This window comes from Capricornis sumatraensis, chromosome 11 (assembly GCF_032405125.1).
Source record: "Capricornis sumatraensis isolate serow.1 chromosome 11, serow.2, whole genome shotgun sequence".
NCBI lineage: Eukaryota > Metazoa > Chordata > Mammalia > Artiodactyla > Bovidae > Capricornis > Capricornis sumatraensis.
The window spans coordinates 48,460,518-48,475,283 of NC_091079.1; the positions used below are offsets into that span (position 1 = coordinate 48,460,518).

Below are 14,766 nucleotides of genomic sequence, written 5' to 3' on the forward strand. Positions count from 1 at the left end.
TCGCTTCAGTCGTGTCCGACTCTGTGCGACCCCATAGACAGCAGCCCACCAGGCTCCCCAGTCCCTGGGATTCTCCAGGCAAGAACACTGGAGTGGGTTGCCATTTCCTTTTCCAATGCATGAAAGTGAAAAGTGAAAGTGAAGTCACTCGCTTTCGTGTCCGACCCTCAGCGACCCCATGGTCTGCAGCCTTCCAGGCTCCTCCGTCCTTGGGATTTTCCAGGCAAGAGTACTGGAGTGGAGGGCCATTGCCTTCTCGATGTTAATAGTGAGGCAAACTGTGTGTGTGTGAGGTATATGGGTATTGTCTTTGTAACTATTCTGCAAATCTAAAACTATTCTAAAATAAAAATTTATTTTTATTAGGAAAAAAACCCACAAAATTATAATGTGAACGTCTAACCCCAACCTTACCCTCAAACTCAACTGCATTTGAGAATTCATGATATATATCCCTGTGAAATGGTCACGGTCTTGGTACATTTCTAGAGCATTTTTCCCTGAGTTGACAATGTTTATGGATTGGCATTGAAATTAGGCGGACCTGACATTAATTTCAGGCTCTGCCACTATCTAGTTGTATGATTTAGATTGGTTAACTAATCTTTCTGCACCTTGTTACCCAACAATTAATGAAGATAATATACTTGAGGATTAGATAAGTTATACTTTTGTTTACTTACATGTATATAAGTAAGTTAATACTTGATGAAGTAAGCTAATAAGTCTGCTACATAATAAAATAATAATTATTAATATTATCATTCATACTGTCTCATTCTGAAATTAAGAATATAGTTAACTCTATCACCTTCTAGCTCACATTTTCTGGTCTCTTCTACGTGCACATCACAGCTGGCTTTGATGAATCAAGATACAAAGAATTCCTCTCCCCTCTTTGTTTGGACAAATTAAAAAAACAAAAAACAAAAAAGTCCTTTGAGGACTTTCCTGGTAGTCCAGTGGTCGAGAATCTGTCTTGCAATGTAGAGGACATGGGTTCGATCCCTGGTTGGGGAACTAAGATCCCACAGGCAAGTAACCCATGCACCACAACTACTGCACACGAGTGCCACAAGGAACAGTCTTGCATGACACAACTAAGACCCTGTGCAGCAAACAACTAAATAAATTAAAATATTTAAAAAAAAAAACTCCCTTCCCTTTGCATGTTCTACTAATATAAAAATTTTCCTTCCTGGTTTAAAACTAAATTAGCATTCCTTTCATCCTTGTGATCCTCTTTCTTACAATAATAAAAATTCAAGATATCTATCTTTAAAGAAATTATATTTAGAATACATAAAACTCTTTTCTTAAGGAGATGAGATGTACATACACTCAGTCCATGAAGTGCACTGTAAATAGTTAATTCTGTGAATCTTGCCTTTCAGCTTATAGTTCATACCCTTCTGATAGAGCTACCCATGATACAGTTATGACTAGATGCAGAGGTCATCTGTTCTGGGACTGTTCATATTAAAGAAATTGCTTCAATCTGCATTAAACTGTCATCTGGAAAAAGAAAAAAAATGGACCCGAATTTCTAGAAGATTCAATTCTAGTAATGAGCAACACTGGCCTCTGCTGGTACCTGAGACTGTGATGAACCAAGTCGACCTTCTGGATTGCTGAAGGTGCTGCCTGTACTCAGGTGGATCTCCAGGCATTTGGGGTTGGTGGTGGTCCATTCATTGATGACAAGTGAATGATGAGGTCTCTACTCTAGTGATGGACTTTAGTGGCCCCAGTTATGGCTCTGGAACTTGCTGTTTCTTCTGCTCAAATAAATTTAAACTTGCCTGCTCTAATGTTATTGTTGTTCAGTCGCTAAGTCATTTCCAACTCTTTGGGATCCCATAGACTACAGACTACCATGCTCCTCTGTTCATGCTGTTTTCCAGGCAAGGATAATGGAGTGGGTTGCCATTTCCTCCTCCAGGGGATCTTCCTGACCCAGGTATCAAACCCATATTTCCTGCATTGGAAGGCGCATTCTTTACCACTGAGTCACCTGGAAAGCCCCCTCAGCTCTAATAGCACAATTTTAAAATAATCTTTTCTTTGAATAGTGAGAAGTTGAGAGTAAAAAGAGAGCTGATGAATTTCAACTAAATTGTACTGGATACAAACACATATTCCTTAAAGTTTATTTGCTTTATTTCCCGGTATATATCATCTGCTTCATAAAATGCAATATAAATTACTTGAATTTATGGGAAATGCAACCTTGATCTTCATACGAACCATAAATCTTCTACCCAGAAAATACTGTAGATCCATGTGAAAGCAACTACCCAGAACTTGATGTAAATTTTGTGCATTTGAAGGAAGGGTGTTAGCCGCTCAGTCAGGTCTGATTCTTTGTGACCCCATGGACTATAGCCGCCAGGCTCCTCTGTCCATGGGATTCTCCAGGCAAGAATATTGGAGTGGGTAGCCATTCCCATTTCCAGGTGGCGTTCCCGACCCAAGGATCAAACCCAGGTCTCCTGCATTGCAGGCAAATACTTAACCATCTAAGCTACCAGGGAAGCCCCATTTGTGCATTTGGTCCCCAGTAATTCTGAAAAAGAAAAATATAATAATGTTCATATTTTAATAATGCTGGGGTTATTTTCCTTCTCCAAGCAAATATAAAATTACTTTGATAATGTATGCTAAAAACAGCATGACTGAATAAGCTAGCCAACTGTCACTACAAGGCAAGCTTCCTGCTATTGCCTCTGATGGGCCTTATCCTAACCAGGGGGAACAATCTCTCAAACACTTGGACCAGTCTTTTTAATGTCAACTGATGGTCAACACTGATCAAGACCTGTAGGGCCTCTACTCTCAGAAGTTCCCATCAAAGAACCTGGAACATATTTTTAAAATATGAAAAAAAATGTAGACTAATGCAGGCTAAAATAATTGTTACATTGTCAAAGGAGTGAAACAACAAACATCTTTGTCCAAAGGGACCTGGAATAGAGTGTAAAGAAAGCTACAGAAAGAAAGGTCAATACAGAAAAAAAAAAAAAAAAAAAAACAGAATAATTCACTGATGAGGAATTTAACTTTGGGAATTAAAATTTATTCACATGATGACAGTCATCTTATCAAAACTGGGAAAGGAGAATCCACTGTCATCAAATGCTCATTGTTACTGGCATACAAACCTACACAGATGTTTAAAAGCAACTTAGTCACTTCTGACTTCAAACATATCTGAAAGGGTGACCACACATATCTCATGAATCAGTGACTCTTTTATAAAACATGGACATTTCACATGAAGTAATCTGTAGTTGTAGCCTGCTCTTTTCCCTCCTTCACTCCCTCCTTTTCTTCCTTCTTTTTTTTTTTTCTTCCCCAAGTATGTTTAAATCGTGAATTTCCAGGGAAAATCACTTACTAAGTTTTGGAGAATCATACACTGTAAGCTGTATATGACATCCTAATCTCTGCCTAAAAAAGACACCATTTTAGGGAAAAGTAAGTATGTTTTACACAGAAGCTGCCTGTTTGAAATACTTTCTTTTTCAATCCCAAATACCTTTCTTGTTAAGATACTACTGCAGTGCTTGGAAAGCATTAGCACACCAACAGATGCTCAGAATCAAATGACTTAATAGGCATAAACTTTTTTTTTCAAATAATTGCAAAGCTTTGGTTTAGCCTTTTGCATACCTTACATAGTTAATTACCTAGGCCTTAATGTTTACATGCAATGAGAGCATCTACAGCTATAAACTACATAATTTATAATTGATGTAAATGGGTGTTATTATGTCAATTAGGCAGCTGTGTCCTCCACCTCTTGGTAAACAGCTTTGAGTGATAAACTGAGTTTGCAGAGAGGTACCTTCTTTTCTTCATAACAGATAAAAATAAATTACCAAGGTAGACCAGGCTGTCCAATTGTTCTCTGGTGAGGTAGATGGAAAATCCGGGCCCTTTCTTTTGACCTGTTGACTGCAGCAAATGGTCAATTTCGTCACGCAGCACGGCCATAGCTTTCGGGTGCCGTAGAAGGTAATACATTGCCCAGAACGTGGTTGGAACAGTGTTTGTCACAGAGGCCCAGAGCAAGCCTAAATGATGTGCTGGGAGAAAATAAGTGAAAAGGAAGATTAATAGCGTTTATTACACTGATTAGATTTGCAGTGTGCTAATTAAAAGATGTTAGGACACAGACCCAGCCAAGGATCAGTGCATGCTAATGAGGACCAATAGGCTTCTGAAGTCTAATTTTCTGCTTAATGAGAATAGTTTAAAATGTAATGTGTGTGTGGTGGGGGAGGGGAGGAGGGAGACGAGATAAGGGGAGTAAATGCAGCTTAGTTATACTCTTTCTCATTATCACCATTAAGTATCTTGCATTACCATCTCAGCAAAAAAAAAAAAAATCAATTATCACAAAGGGTTGTTTCAGAGTAAAACATTTTATCATTAGCCAATTAGAAAGAGCATAAAAATTCTCAAGGTCGCCATTTTGTCTTTTTATTTCAAAGGTCTATTGTAAATTATTTTATTTTAGACAAGTTATCATTCAGAAGTTTCTTACCTCCTATTTCAGTGTCCTTGGGCATATAGTATTTCTCCAGGATATCATTCCTTCTTTGAACAACTTCAGATAGTCCTTGTAACTTAGCTAAGCTTTCTATTGTCAAGTCTTTTATAAGTTTAGTTCGAACAGACTTGAGGTTTCCTAGAAGCTCAATGGGTATGCCTGATGCTAAACGTGTGAATTTTTCATCAAATTTTAAAAAATCATCTTTTAACTCAGTAATAAATGTTTTCTTATCATCAGCAAGAACATTTCCATATATGGTTGTAAATGTCATTTCGAATATTACTGAGTTGCAGAATGGCAACAAATATTCTGTGCTCCAGCTTGTGGTTTTTAAAAGTTGGGGTTCAAAAACTTGTTTCAGATTCTGCATTGTGCTTTCCATCAGTATGTCCAAATGCTTCCCTTGTAAAAATTGATAGGTACTATGAATCTCGTCGATGAGGTCAGAATCTGTTATCATCTTTTTGATAGAAAATACTCTCTTTAAGAATTTATTAGTAAATATTTGAAAGCTTAATTTTTGATTTTTTGCCACTGACGTGTAGTGGAAAGGATCCAGGATAAATGTTATATACTTTCCTAAAAGAAATAAATGAGAATATGAATTCATGTGGCCATACAACAAAAGAAAACAAGATATCTGAAATTTGAGAATATCCTACTCAAAATTAGAAAGACCTTAATAACTCATATCTCAAAAGATGCAAAGTACAATAAAAATCTATTTGATTCAAAATTCTACCACATGTTTCCTTTTAAAATGGAAGATAGTAGGAGAAGCCTAGAAGTTTGAAGTTAAATATTCTGAAATTCTTAATAACTTTCAAAAAGATAGCTTATTCTTCATATTTTGATTTTAATGAACTACCAAGATATTTAAGTTATCTTTTAAATAGTCTCAACATTCATTACTTAAACATTTCTCATATTTTTCCTCAATAATAGAATCAGAAAACAAACAATTCAAATTGGTAAAGTATATTATCTTAGCTTTGATTAAATACAATTATTTTAACTGAAATGAAGATTTGGTGTGAAGCAAGTACTCACAAATGAACATCTAATTCAACACGAACAAGTCACAAATACCAATGTTTTCATTTTTATAGATGAGAGTATAGTAGGTCAGGGAGATTCACTAACATGGCTAAAGTATCATACTGATCTGTGATCCAAAGAAGATTCCAAAACTAGAACCCATCCATTCAAGCTTTCATGAATTTACTTGACATTTATTGACATCCAGGTACTTGGTTGAATCTCTTTCCTCTTAAGATAGAGATGTAAAGGAACCGCTGCATCATTATGGACAGTAAGAGAGCAGAGGCGGGGACACACGAAGAGCAGCAGCAAGGGTGGAATCCGCTTCTGTCTGCCTGGAGTGATCAACAAGCGTTCTTTCAGGAGGTGACATTTGGCATTTTCCATATATTGGTCCAAAGTTAAGGTGCTGGTTAAAAGAACAGATGGCTCCGAGATGGGACCTACAAGTCTTTCAAGTGGTTCTTATAAGAAGGCACACTAAGGAACCTGGCCGTCTGATGCAAAAGAGCTGCCGCATTCGAAAAGAACCTGAGGCTGGGAAAGACTGAGGGCAGGAGGAAAAGAGGGTGACAGAGGGTAAGATGGTTGGATGGCATCATTGACTCAATGGCTATGAGTCTGAGCAAACTCCGGGAGATAGAAGGACAGGGAAGCCTGGTGTGCTGCAGTCCATGGGGTCGCAAAGCGCTGGACACGACTAAGTGACTGCACTGCAACACCAGCAGCACCACTAAGGCACAGACTCACACTGCAGTCTAGCTCTCAAAACTGGCAGGGACCCTGGAGATTCCTGGGTGCAACCTGCCCCCGCCATCACCCCGGGCATTTACCAGTGAAAGAAAGTCAGGAGAAGCTAAAGGCCAGGATTGTGTTGCCATTTTTTAGTGGCAGAGCCTAGATAAGAAAACAGTCCCCACACTGTGCTTTTCCTGGCACTCTTCTCTTTCCTTCTCACTCAAAGGTTGCTTCAAGACTCTTGCTAATGAGAAGTCATATGCATTCAATACTCGATATTAGTTTTAATAAGCCTTCCTTTCCAAGAACACACATGAAATTTAGTTGATCCTACAAACTGTAATGCTTATGTTACTGTCTTCTAGAAAACGATAAATAATTGGACATGAAACTGTCAGATCATCTATGCTCAGCTCTTCACGTCATCATTTCTGTGTTTGTGTGTGTATGAACCTTTCTTAGATAAACAACTCACTTATTATTTCTCATAACTCAAACAGCATCACAGAAATTAAATTCAATTTGGGACAAGTTTTATGACAAAGTTTTGAATGATTTTCTACCTAATCCTAGAAATAGGATAAATTTTTTTGCTTTACAGTCTTAAGGCATAATTTATTTCAGGTTTTAGTGTACATAAATATACATGTGCTACAACTTTTTCCCTAAAAATAAATTATACGACTTGAATTGTATTCACTCTATTTCCCCTTGATTTAGTTAATAAGGTGAGCCAATTCAGGAATGAGGGTAAAACTCAAGTGACTACTCATTCTGATCAGATCCCAAAGCTATATCTACAAAATAAACTGGATTCCCAACCCCCCAGGAGAGCAAAACTGACTCATCTGGATTTGGGCATATTTTATGACACCTGCTTTACCATAGCAGCTTAATTAAATAAAATTACCAGCATCTGCCTAACAAATAATTGAAAAAAAAAGAGTCAATTCTCTTATGTTGCAAAAGATATAATTTCAGGCAAGGCTGTGTATTTTCACAGGTGGTGATTCATACTTTTCTCTTTTCACTAAATGAAAGGATTTTGCTACATACCTTTACAGATTTATTTTAAATTCATCACTAAAATTCAGAGAATGCATAAAAGGCTCAGTTTGTAGAACATAATTTTAGAGAATAGTTGGAATTTTTTGTTACCAATTGTCTGTATTCATCAAAATCTAAGCAGAAAGACAAAACTGTATTCAGTCATGGCAATAGAAGCCACTAGTCACCAACTTATTGGAGTAGAAGCTTCATGTACTTCAGAGATTTTTATCTATAATTCATCATGAATACACATGTATTCCCTCTCTCTCCCCTTCTCTATCTCACCTTGAGGGTAAGGAAATGGGAAGAAATTATGAGGTTAATATCAAATAAAAACAGTAAAAGCTAAATGTGGAAAACTGTGTCTGATTAGCAACCAAGTATTAATTGATTTTTAATAACTGCTTATTTTTTAATAGGCAGTTGTCACATAGGTTCTTTTTTAAAAAATTACTGATCAGTTTAATGCAATTTATTTGTAGATAAAATTCTCACTCTTTTCAAGGCTCTTTACACTCCAGGATCTGTATTTTTTTCTCAGTTCTTATTCTGATTTTCTTCAATATCAAGGCATTATGCTTTACTGACTCTCTTATCCAAATAAGATGTGGACTGCTGAGTAAGACATTTTGATTCTCTGGATTTTAATTTTCAAGTGGGTTTGGAAGTACTAATAACACTGGAGATGCTAGCTGGCTTTCCAACTTTTAATCTTCAGTATAAACAATTTAAGCTAAGTTTTCCAAAATTAATATTAATTTAAACCATCTGTCCACCATCTGCTAATGTGAGATGCAAAACCAGAGTTTCTTTGTAATCTTTAATCAGACAGTTAGGAAAACACATATACATTCATAAAATGAATTAAAATTTCTTAACAAAGGAAATTTGAAAAGTTATTCTGAAGGCCATGGATTCTTGGAGCAAAATTAACTTTTGTTCCAGTGTGCTTTTATGTAAGTGAATGCCGAGTGTCAATAGGCAACTCATCTAGTTCACAAAGATCACAAGATAGAAACAATATCTTTTGCCATGTTTTCAAAAGAGAAAGGAAAGCTATCAGCAGTTGATGTAAAATAGTGATTTAAAGAATTTCAAAGAATAAATGTCAAAATGAGGCTCACTTCTGCAAAATAATATATGTGTGTGTGTGTATATATATACAAAATCATCCTTTTGAGCAGTAAATTTGAAATGGGGTCACATTTTTTAATACATTCTTTACCAAACATTTCATTGTCTTCCTTTTTTAGGAACTGGCTCAACATAAACATATTAACTCCATCATTCCTGAATAACCTGCACATGATCTGTTACTAACCTAAGAGCCATTTCACTTCCTGCAAAATTACTTCTTTTAGGAAGGTGAAGTAACGTAATGATAAGTATGTCACTAAATGTTAAAAAAAAAAGTCATTCACTCTGATGTCTTCTACACAAGAAGTTTGACATCTGGATCATTATAACTTGAATTTTGATGTTTTCATCTCATATATTTGGTGCTGCACAGGAAGACCTCCAAGGGAATTCAGAACAACCATTTGACTATTTGGAATAGAAATGTCTATTCAATAAATAAGAGATAAACTACAATTTTATAGAAATTTTCCATTACTATCACCTTTTAATCTCCACATATACCTGGCTCTCCATTTTAAAATCTCCAGCTGAAAATATTCGTTGGAAGAGTGGACTATGAGCCAAATTTTTATTTGGTAAGGATGACCACATTATCCTCCCGCTCTTATTAGGGAGATTTCGCTAGCTGTTGACAATGATGTACAGTGGTGCTTCGCTGCGGTGACATCTAGGGAAAACGATTCCCCTGCACCACCACACAAAACCAATTAGAGAACTATTTTCTGCGACAGGTCACGAATTTACGTGGTTTCCCATGAAAAGATGTACCTTTTAATTTCTTTATTAAGATGACATTCATGTCCCTTGAGACTTTTGGGGATGACAATCATTCGCTCATCATGAGAGAACATATACTCAGGGAAATCACATCATGGGACAAAGGTGGGAGACACTGTTTCCCATTTAACATTTTCCAAACGAGCTATTTTGCCAACTGATCATTAGAAGCACGTACATGAAAAGGATTTCTTGACAGGGATTTATTCAAACTCTAGGAAGAATCCAAAGGGAAGTAGTAGTATGTATTCAACTCTGGTTGTCTATTGTGGAGTTTAAAAACATAACCATGGTCAATAGATATTAGAAATTAAGATGAAGAAATCAAGTGTCAGCAGAAATTTGTTATTTTCTGAAAAGTGAATAAAATTATTCTAATCTGCCTTAAAGTTTCTGCTTAATCATCTGAGGTTATTTTTGTAGAATGTATTAGAAAGGAAAACTGAAAATGTCATTTGTTGTATCTACTCATTAGAATATAAGGTTTACTTTTTAAAGTTAAAAGTGACTTTTTAAAATTTAATTTTTGTTTTATATTGGAGTATAGTTAATTTACAATGTTGTGTTAGCTTCAGGTGTGCATTTAAGAGATTCAGTTATACATATATCCATTATTTTTCAGACTGAGTTCCCTGTGCAATACAGAAGGTCCCTGTGGATTATCTATTTTATATATAGTAGTGTGTATATGTAAATCCCAAACTCCTAATTTATCCTTCCCCAAGAATTATTTTTTTAAGTGAAGAATATAGTTTTGTATTATGAAGCCAAGTCATGTCCAGCTCTTTGCAATCCCGTGGACTGTAGCCTGGCAGACTCCTCTGTCCATGGAATTTTCCAGGCAAGAATACTGGAGTGAATTGCATTATTCCCTTCTCCAGGGGATGTTCCAGACCCAGGGATTGAACCTGGGTCTCCTGCCTTGCAGGCTGATTCTTTACTGTCTGAGCCACCAGGGAGCCCTATATATAAAGGTATGTATATGTTAATCCCAAACTCCTAATTTATCCCTCCCCAAGAATTACTTTTTCTAAGTGAAGACATGTAATATGAAATGAATAGTTCACTTAGGCTAGAAGCCCCAACTATGGCCTTTATTTGTGTTACAGTATTTCATCAGCTCTAAGGTACTGAGAATTTCCTCATTAAATATTTATTGTGAATCAATCTTTTCTGAGCTGTGAACTAAATGTGGGCAAGAGAGGAGTCAGATAATAATGAAGGGAAATAGATACTGTGAGTTAACAATAAAGTCACAATTTATTAAATGGTATGACAAAAGAGATACTAAGAGTGATTTGAGAAGAGGCATCAGACATAACATGGGGAGGTGGTAAGGATCACTGTAAAACACCAGTGCATTTGATAGGTATGTGGGGATCTGAGTGAGATCATACCTGTTGTCTTCAATTTTCTTGGGAAAGAAGCTGAAAGTTATCAGAGCCCAGTGATAGAGAGCTGGAACAGAGCTCCTATCTGCACACTCAACCAGAAGTAGGAGGGCAGAGGAGTGTAGACAATCTAGTGTTAAAGATCAGCCTCCCAGACATACATGGGAGACAAAGGAAGAAAAGGAACGGCTAACCCAGGTGATAAGCCGATGTGGAAGACTGTGAGCAAACATGCTACCATAAATTTCTTCGCTCTTTCTACATGTGCTCCTTTGCAACTCTGCCACTCTGCCCAGGAAGAAGTGGAGGTCTCTTTTCTTAGCCTTGAATCTGGGTTGGCCTGAGACCTGCTGACACTAACAGAATGTGGTGGAAGCAAGGTTCTATGACATCTGAGCCCAGGCCTCGAGAAGCCTTGCAGCTTTCCTCCAACCCTCTTGAAATAAGGACATCATCTTGAGGATGAAACATCATGACGACAAGGAGGTCCTAATTGGCATGTGATGAGGTCATCTTGGGACATTTAGCCCCAGTCAAATGGCTCAAGCCACACAAGTGACCTGGGCAAGACCAGTTGTTGTTCAAGGCATTACATCTGGGGGAGGTTTGTTATGCACCCAGAGATATCTAACACAGCAGGAGAGTTTGGGCCTTAAAGGAAGATGATTTGAGAACATTCCAGCTTTTCCCATCAGCACCATGATGTTGGACTATGTAGTGATCCTGCTGTGTATATTTTTTCTTGTTTTGTAAACATCTTCTTGAAGTTAGAATCATAAAAAATATTTTTAAGTTAAAAATATTTTCTGGGCTTCCCTGGTGGTCCAGTGGTTAAAACTCCCTGCTTCCAGGGCAAGAGGCATGGGTTCAATCTCTGGTCAGGGAAGTTCTGCATGCCACATGGCATGCTGCCCCCCTGCCCCCAAAATGTGGGCTTCCGTGGAGGCTCAGTGGTAAAGAATCTGCCTGCCAATGCAGGAGACGCAGGTTTGATCCCTGGTCTAGGAAGACCCCACCTGCTGCAGGACAGCTAAGTCCGTGTACCACAACTACTGAGCCTCTGCTCTTGAGCCCAGGAGCCACTACTACTGAAGCCCGCATGGCCTAGAGCCTGTGATCCTCAACAAGAGAAGCCACCGCAGTGAGAAGGCCGCGCACCGCAATTAGAGAACAGTCCCCACTCGCCACAGCTAGGGAAAAGCCCATGCAGCAACGAAGACCCAGCACAGCCAAATAAATAAATAATCTTAAAAGGTGCATCCTGATCTGTGGGTGCTTGGGGCTCAGGAGAAAGGGGTGAGAAGTGAATAGGGGAAATTCGGGGGATTTTTCAGGCCAATGAAACTACTCTTGTGACACCATAATGCTGGATACATGACATGAGGCATTTTGGAACAGGACCCACAAAGGAACAGGATAAACCCAAGGAACTGGACAACACAAGGAGCGGACTGCAGAGCAAACCACAGACTTGACGATGTATCCACACTGGCACATCAGTTAGCACAAGTGTGCCACATTAGCCTAAGACGTTCATAACAGGGGGCGTTACGACCAGGGAGAAGAGGGCATATATGGGAACTGTCTGTATTGTCTGATCAATTTTCTCTAAACCTAACACTGCTCCACAAAACCAAGTCTGTTCAATGCATTCTGGCTTTTAAAAAAACAATGCTTAAAGGCAAGCTAAACCAAACCCAGGAACATGTGACAATTGGAGAGTGGTATTCCCCAGGCACTTTCAAGATAATTCTATAATTTGTTTTTTAACGTTAGGATTACTACACTCGAAAGCAACAGTTTTCTTTTGTATTGCTCTACAAGTAAAATAATATACAAATAATCCAATTTTGCCTAGAGAAAAATATAACAACATTAAAGAAAAGGTGAGAAATTGTAAGTAAGGAACTTAAAAGAAATGTCATTTACCTCCAAGGAGAAGAGTGAAAATGTCACCATACTGCTTTTGAAGAGTAGTCATGAAACCCAGAGGATCTTTTTGTAATTTCAGGGCTTGTCCAAAGTAAGGAAGCCAGCCTTTTATCAATGGAGGCTCACCACGTCTCCTATAGGGAAAAAAAAAGAAAGAAAATAAAAGAAAAAATTAAATCATTCTTATTTTAACACCTGTGGGTCATTTATCCAGTCTAGAAGTAGACTGGAAGAACTTCACAGCTTTTTTATTTTTCCAATTCTTTTATTCAGTGAATGCTAAGTCACTTCAGTCATGTCCACTGCTTTGCAACCCTATGGACTGGAGCTCTCCAGGCTCCTCTGTCCATGGGATTCTCCAGGTAAGACCACTGGAGTGGCTTGCCATTTCTTCCTCCTGGGGATCTTCCCAATCCATGGATAGAACCTGTCTCTTATGTCTCCTGCATTGGCAGGCGGGTTCGTTAGCACTTGGGAAGCCCTTTATTCAGTGATTCTTATATAATCTTAGACATGTATTTATTGAGCCCCTTCATGTGTGTGGCTCTGGGGCAGACAGTTCAATTTACAGTTTTTGGTGAGCAACACTTGTGAGAAATTGTGTCTTGTGAGACTCAATTGGCTGAAATGACAGACACATTCAGTAAACATTTTGTGTGTGAGCGCTCCTGCTGTGTTTCTGGGGGTTAGATGTTAGGTAGTTTAGTTGCCAAAGTAAAGCTCTTTGTTATCAGATGTCAATTAGACTGGAATTAAGTAATTAGAAGAGGGGCAATTATTAATCTTGAAAAATCTTTTGTGTTGTTGAAAACAATAAAAACCTCAATATTATCCTATGAAAGGTTTTTTTATATTCTTTTATGAAGATTTTTATTCAAACTATAAACAAATAGGAATATTTATTAAATTTTACTAGATTTTTTAAATATATGAAGCATGTTCAATGAATCATTGAAATATTGTGAATTAAAAATCAAGTTTCTTCTTTTCTGACCCATAATCCTAGCAAAACTGGACTTCAAAATTTCTTCTCAGTCATTTATTTGGTGAACTCAATCTGATTTAAAGTTAAAAAAAAAAAATCCAAAGCCATTTTATCCTACAAGGGATTAAAACAAATATTCAAGAGAACTCTGATGATTCCCCATCCCATCTGTGAAGATGACTTATACTACATGCAATACAACCCATTTTGATTAATCACAAGATATTACAAGCTCAGATCTAATCAAAGACCAAGATTATGATCATACTCAGCATGGAATTTTATGTAGCTAGATTAACCCTATCAAAAGCTTTTGTTTTCCCACAACCCAATATGGTAGAATTAAACTTGAAAAATTTATCTTTATAGTAATTTACAAAATACAAGCTGTTGTTTAAACACATATACTTAGAATAGGAAGACAGGGAACACAACATAGAAACGTGTGTCTTAGGGGCTTCTCTGGGGGTCCAGTGGTTAAGAATCTGCCTTGCAGTACAGGGGACGCAGTTGAGGAACTAAGATTCCCCTATGCCACAGAGCAACTAAGCTTGCTTGCTGCCACTACTGACCACGGTGCTCTGGAGCTCACACACCACAGTGAAGGATCCCACAGGACACAACGGAGATCCCATGTGCCACAACTAAGACCCTATGCAGCCAAATAAGTAAGTAAATAAACAGATAAATAAAAAATTAAAAAACCCACCACCCCCTCCCCAAAAAGAAATGTGTATCTTACTCTTCACCTCACTCCCTGTTATTTTCTTGAATGCAACTCAGCAATGGAGACTTGCTTTTTTGAGAAATATAAAAGCATATCAAGAAAATAATGTTTAACAGTTAAGTCCAAAGATTAATCAATAAGAAGACATTGCACATATGATTGGAAAGTAGGCCCCCAAGTTAGAAACTACCAAAGCTATTCATCAACGACTCTTTTGAAATTTGCAAGTGATTTAGTTCACAGAACTTCCTGTCAAAATATTAATTCTCTTCCTCGGTCTACTTTTACTCTGTTATGTTTAATGTTGCTTGAATGCTGCACTGTGACAAAGATTTTGAAAGGCTTTTTGTCATATCATAATTGAATGTAACTGATTTCATCCTCTGTGCTTGTCATCTGGTCAAAAGTCGTACATTCTTCACAGGGT

General features: G+C 37.5%; 1 protein-coding gene across 1 annotated transcript in view; it reads right to left on the minus strand.

Annotated features, from left to right (window-relative positions):
- Positions 1-14,766, minus strand: part of CYP7B1 (cytochrome P450 family 7 subfamily B member 1) — a 168,059-nt gene that overhangs the window by 14,488 nt on the left and 138,805 nt on the right. The window contains exons 2-4 of the mRNA XM_068984094.1: positions 12,625-12,761; positions 4,550-5,137; positions 3,882-4,088 (exon numbers count right to left, since the gene is read on the minus strand). Of these exons, the coding sequence (XP_068840195.1) occupies positions 3,882-4,088; positions 4,550-5,137; positions 12,625-12,761 (932 nt within the window). The remainder of the gene's footprint in view (positions 1-3,881; positions 4,089-4,549; positions 5,138-12,624; positions 12,762-14,766) is intronic.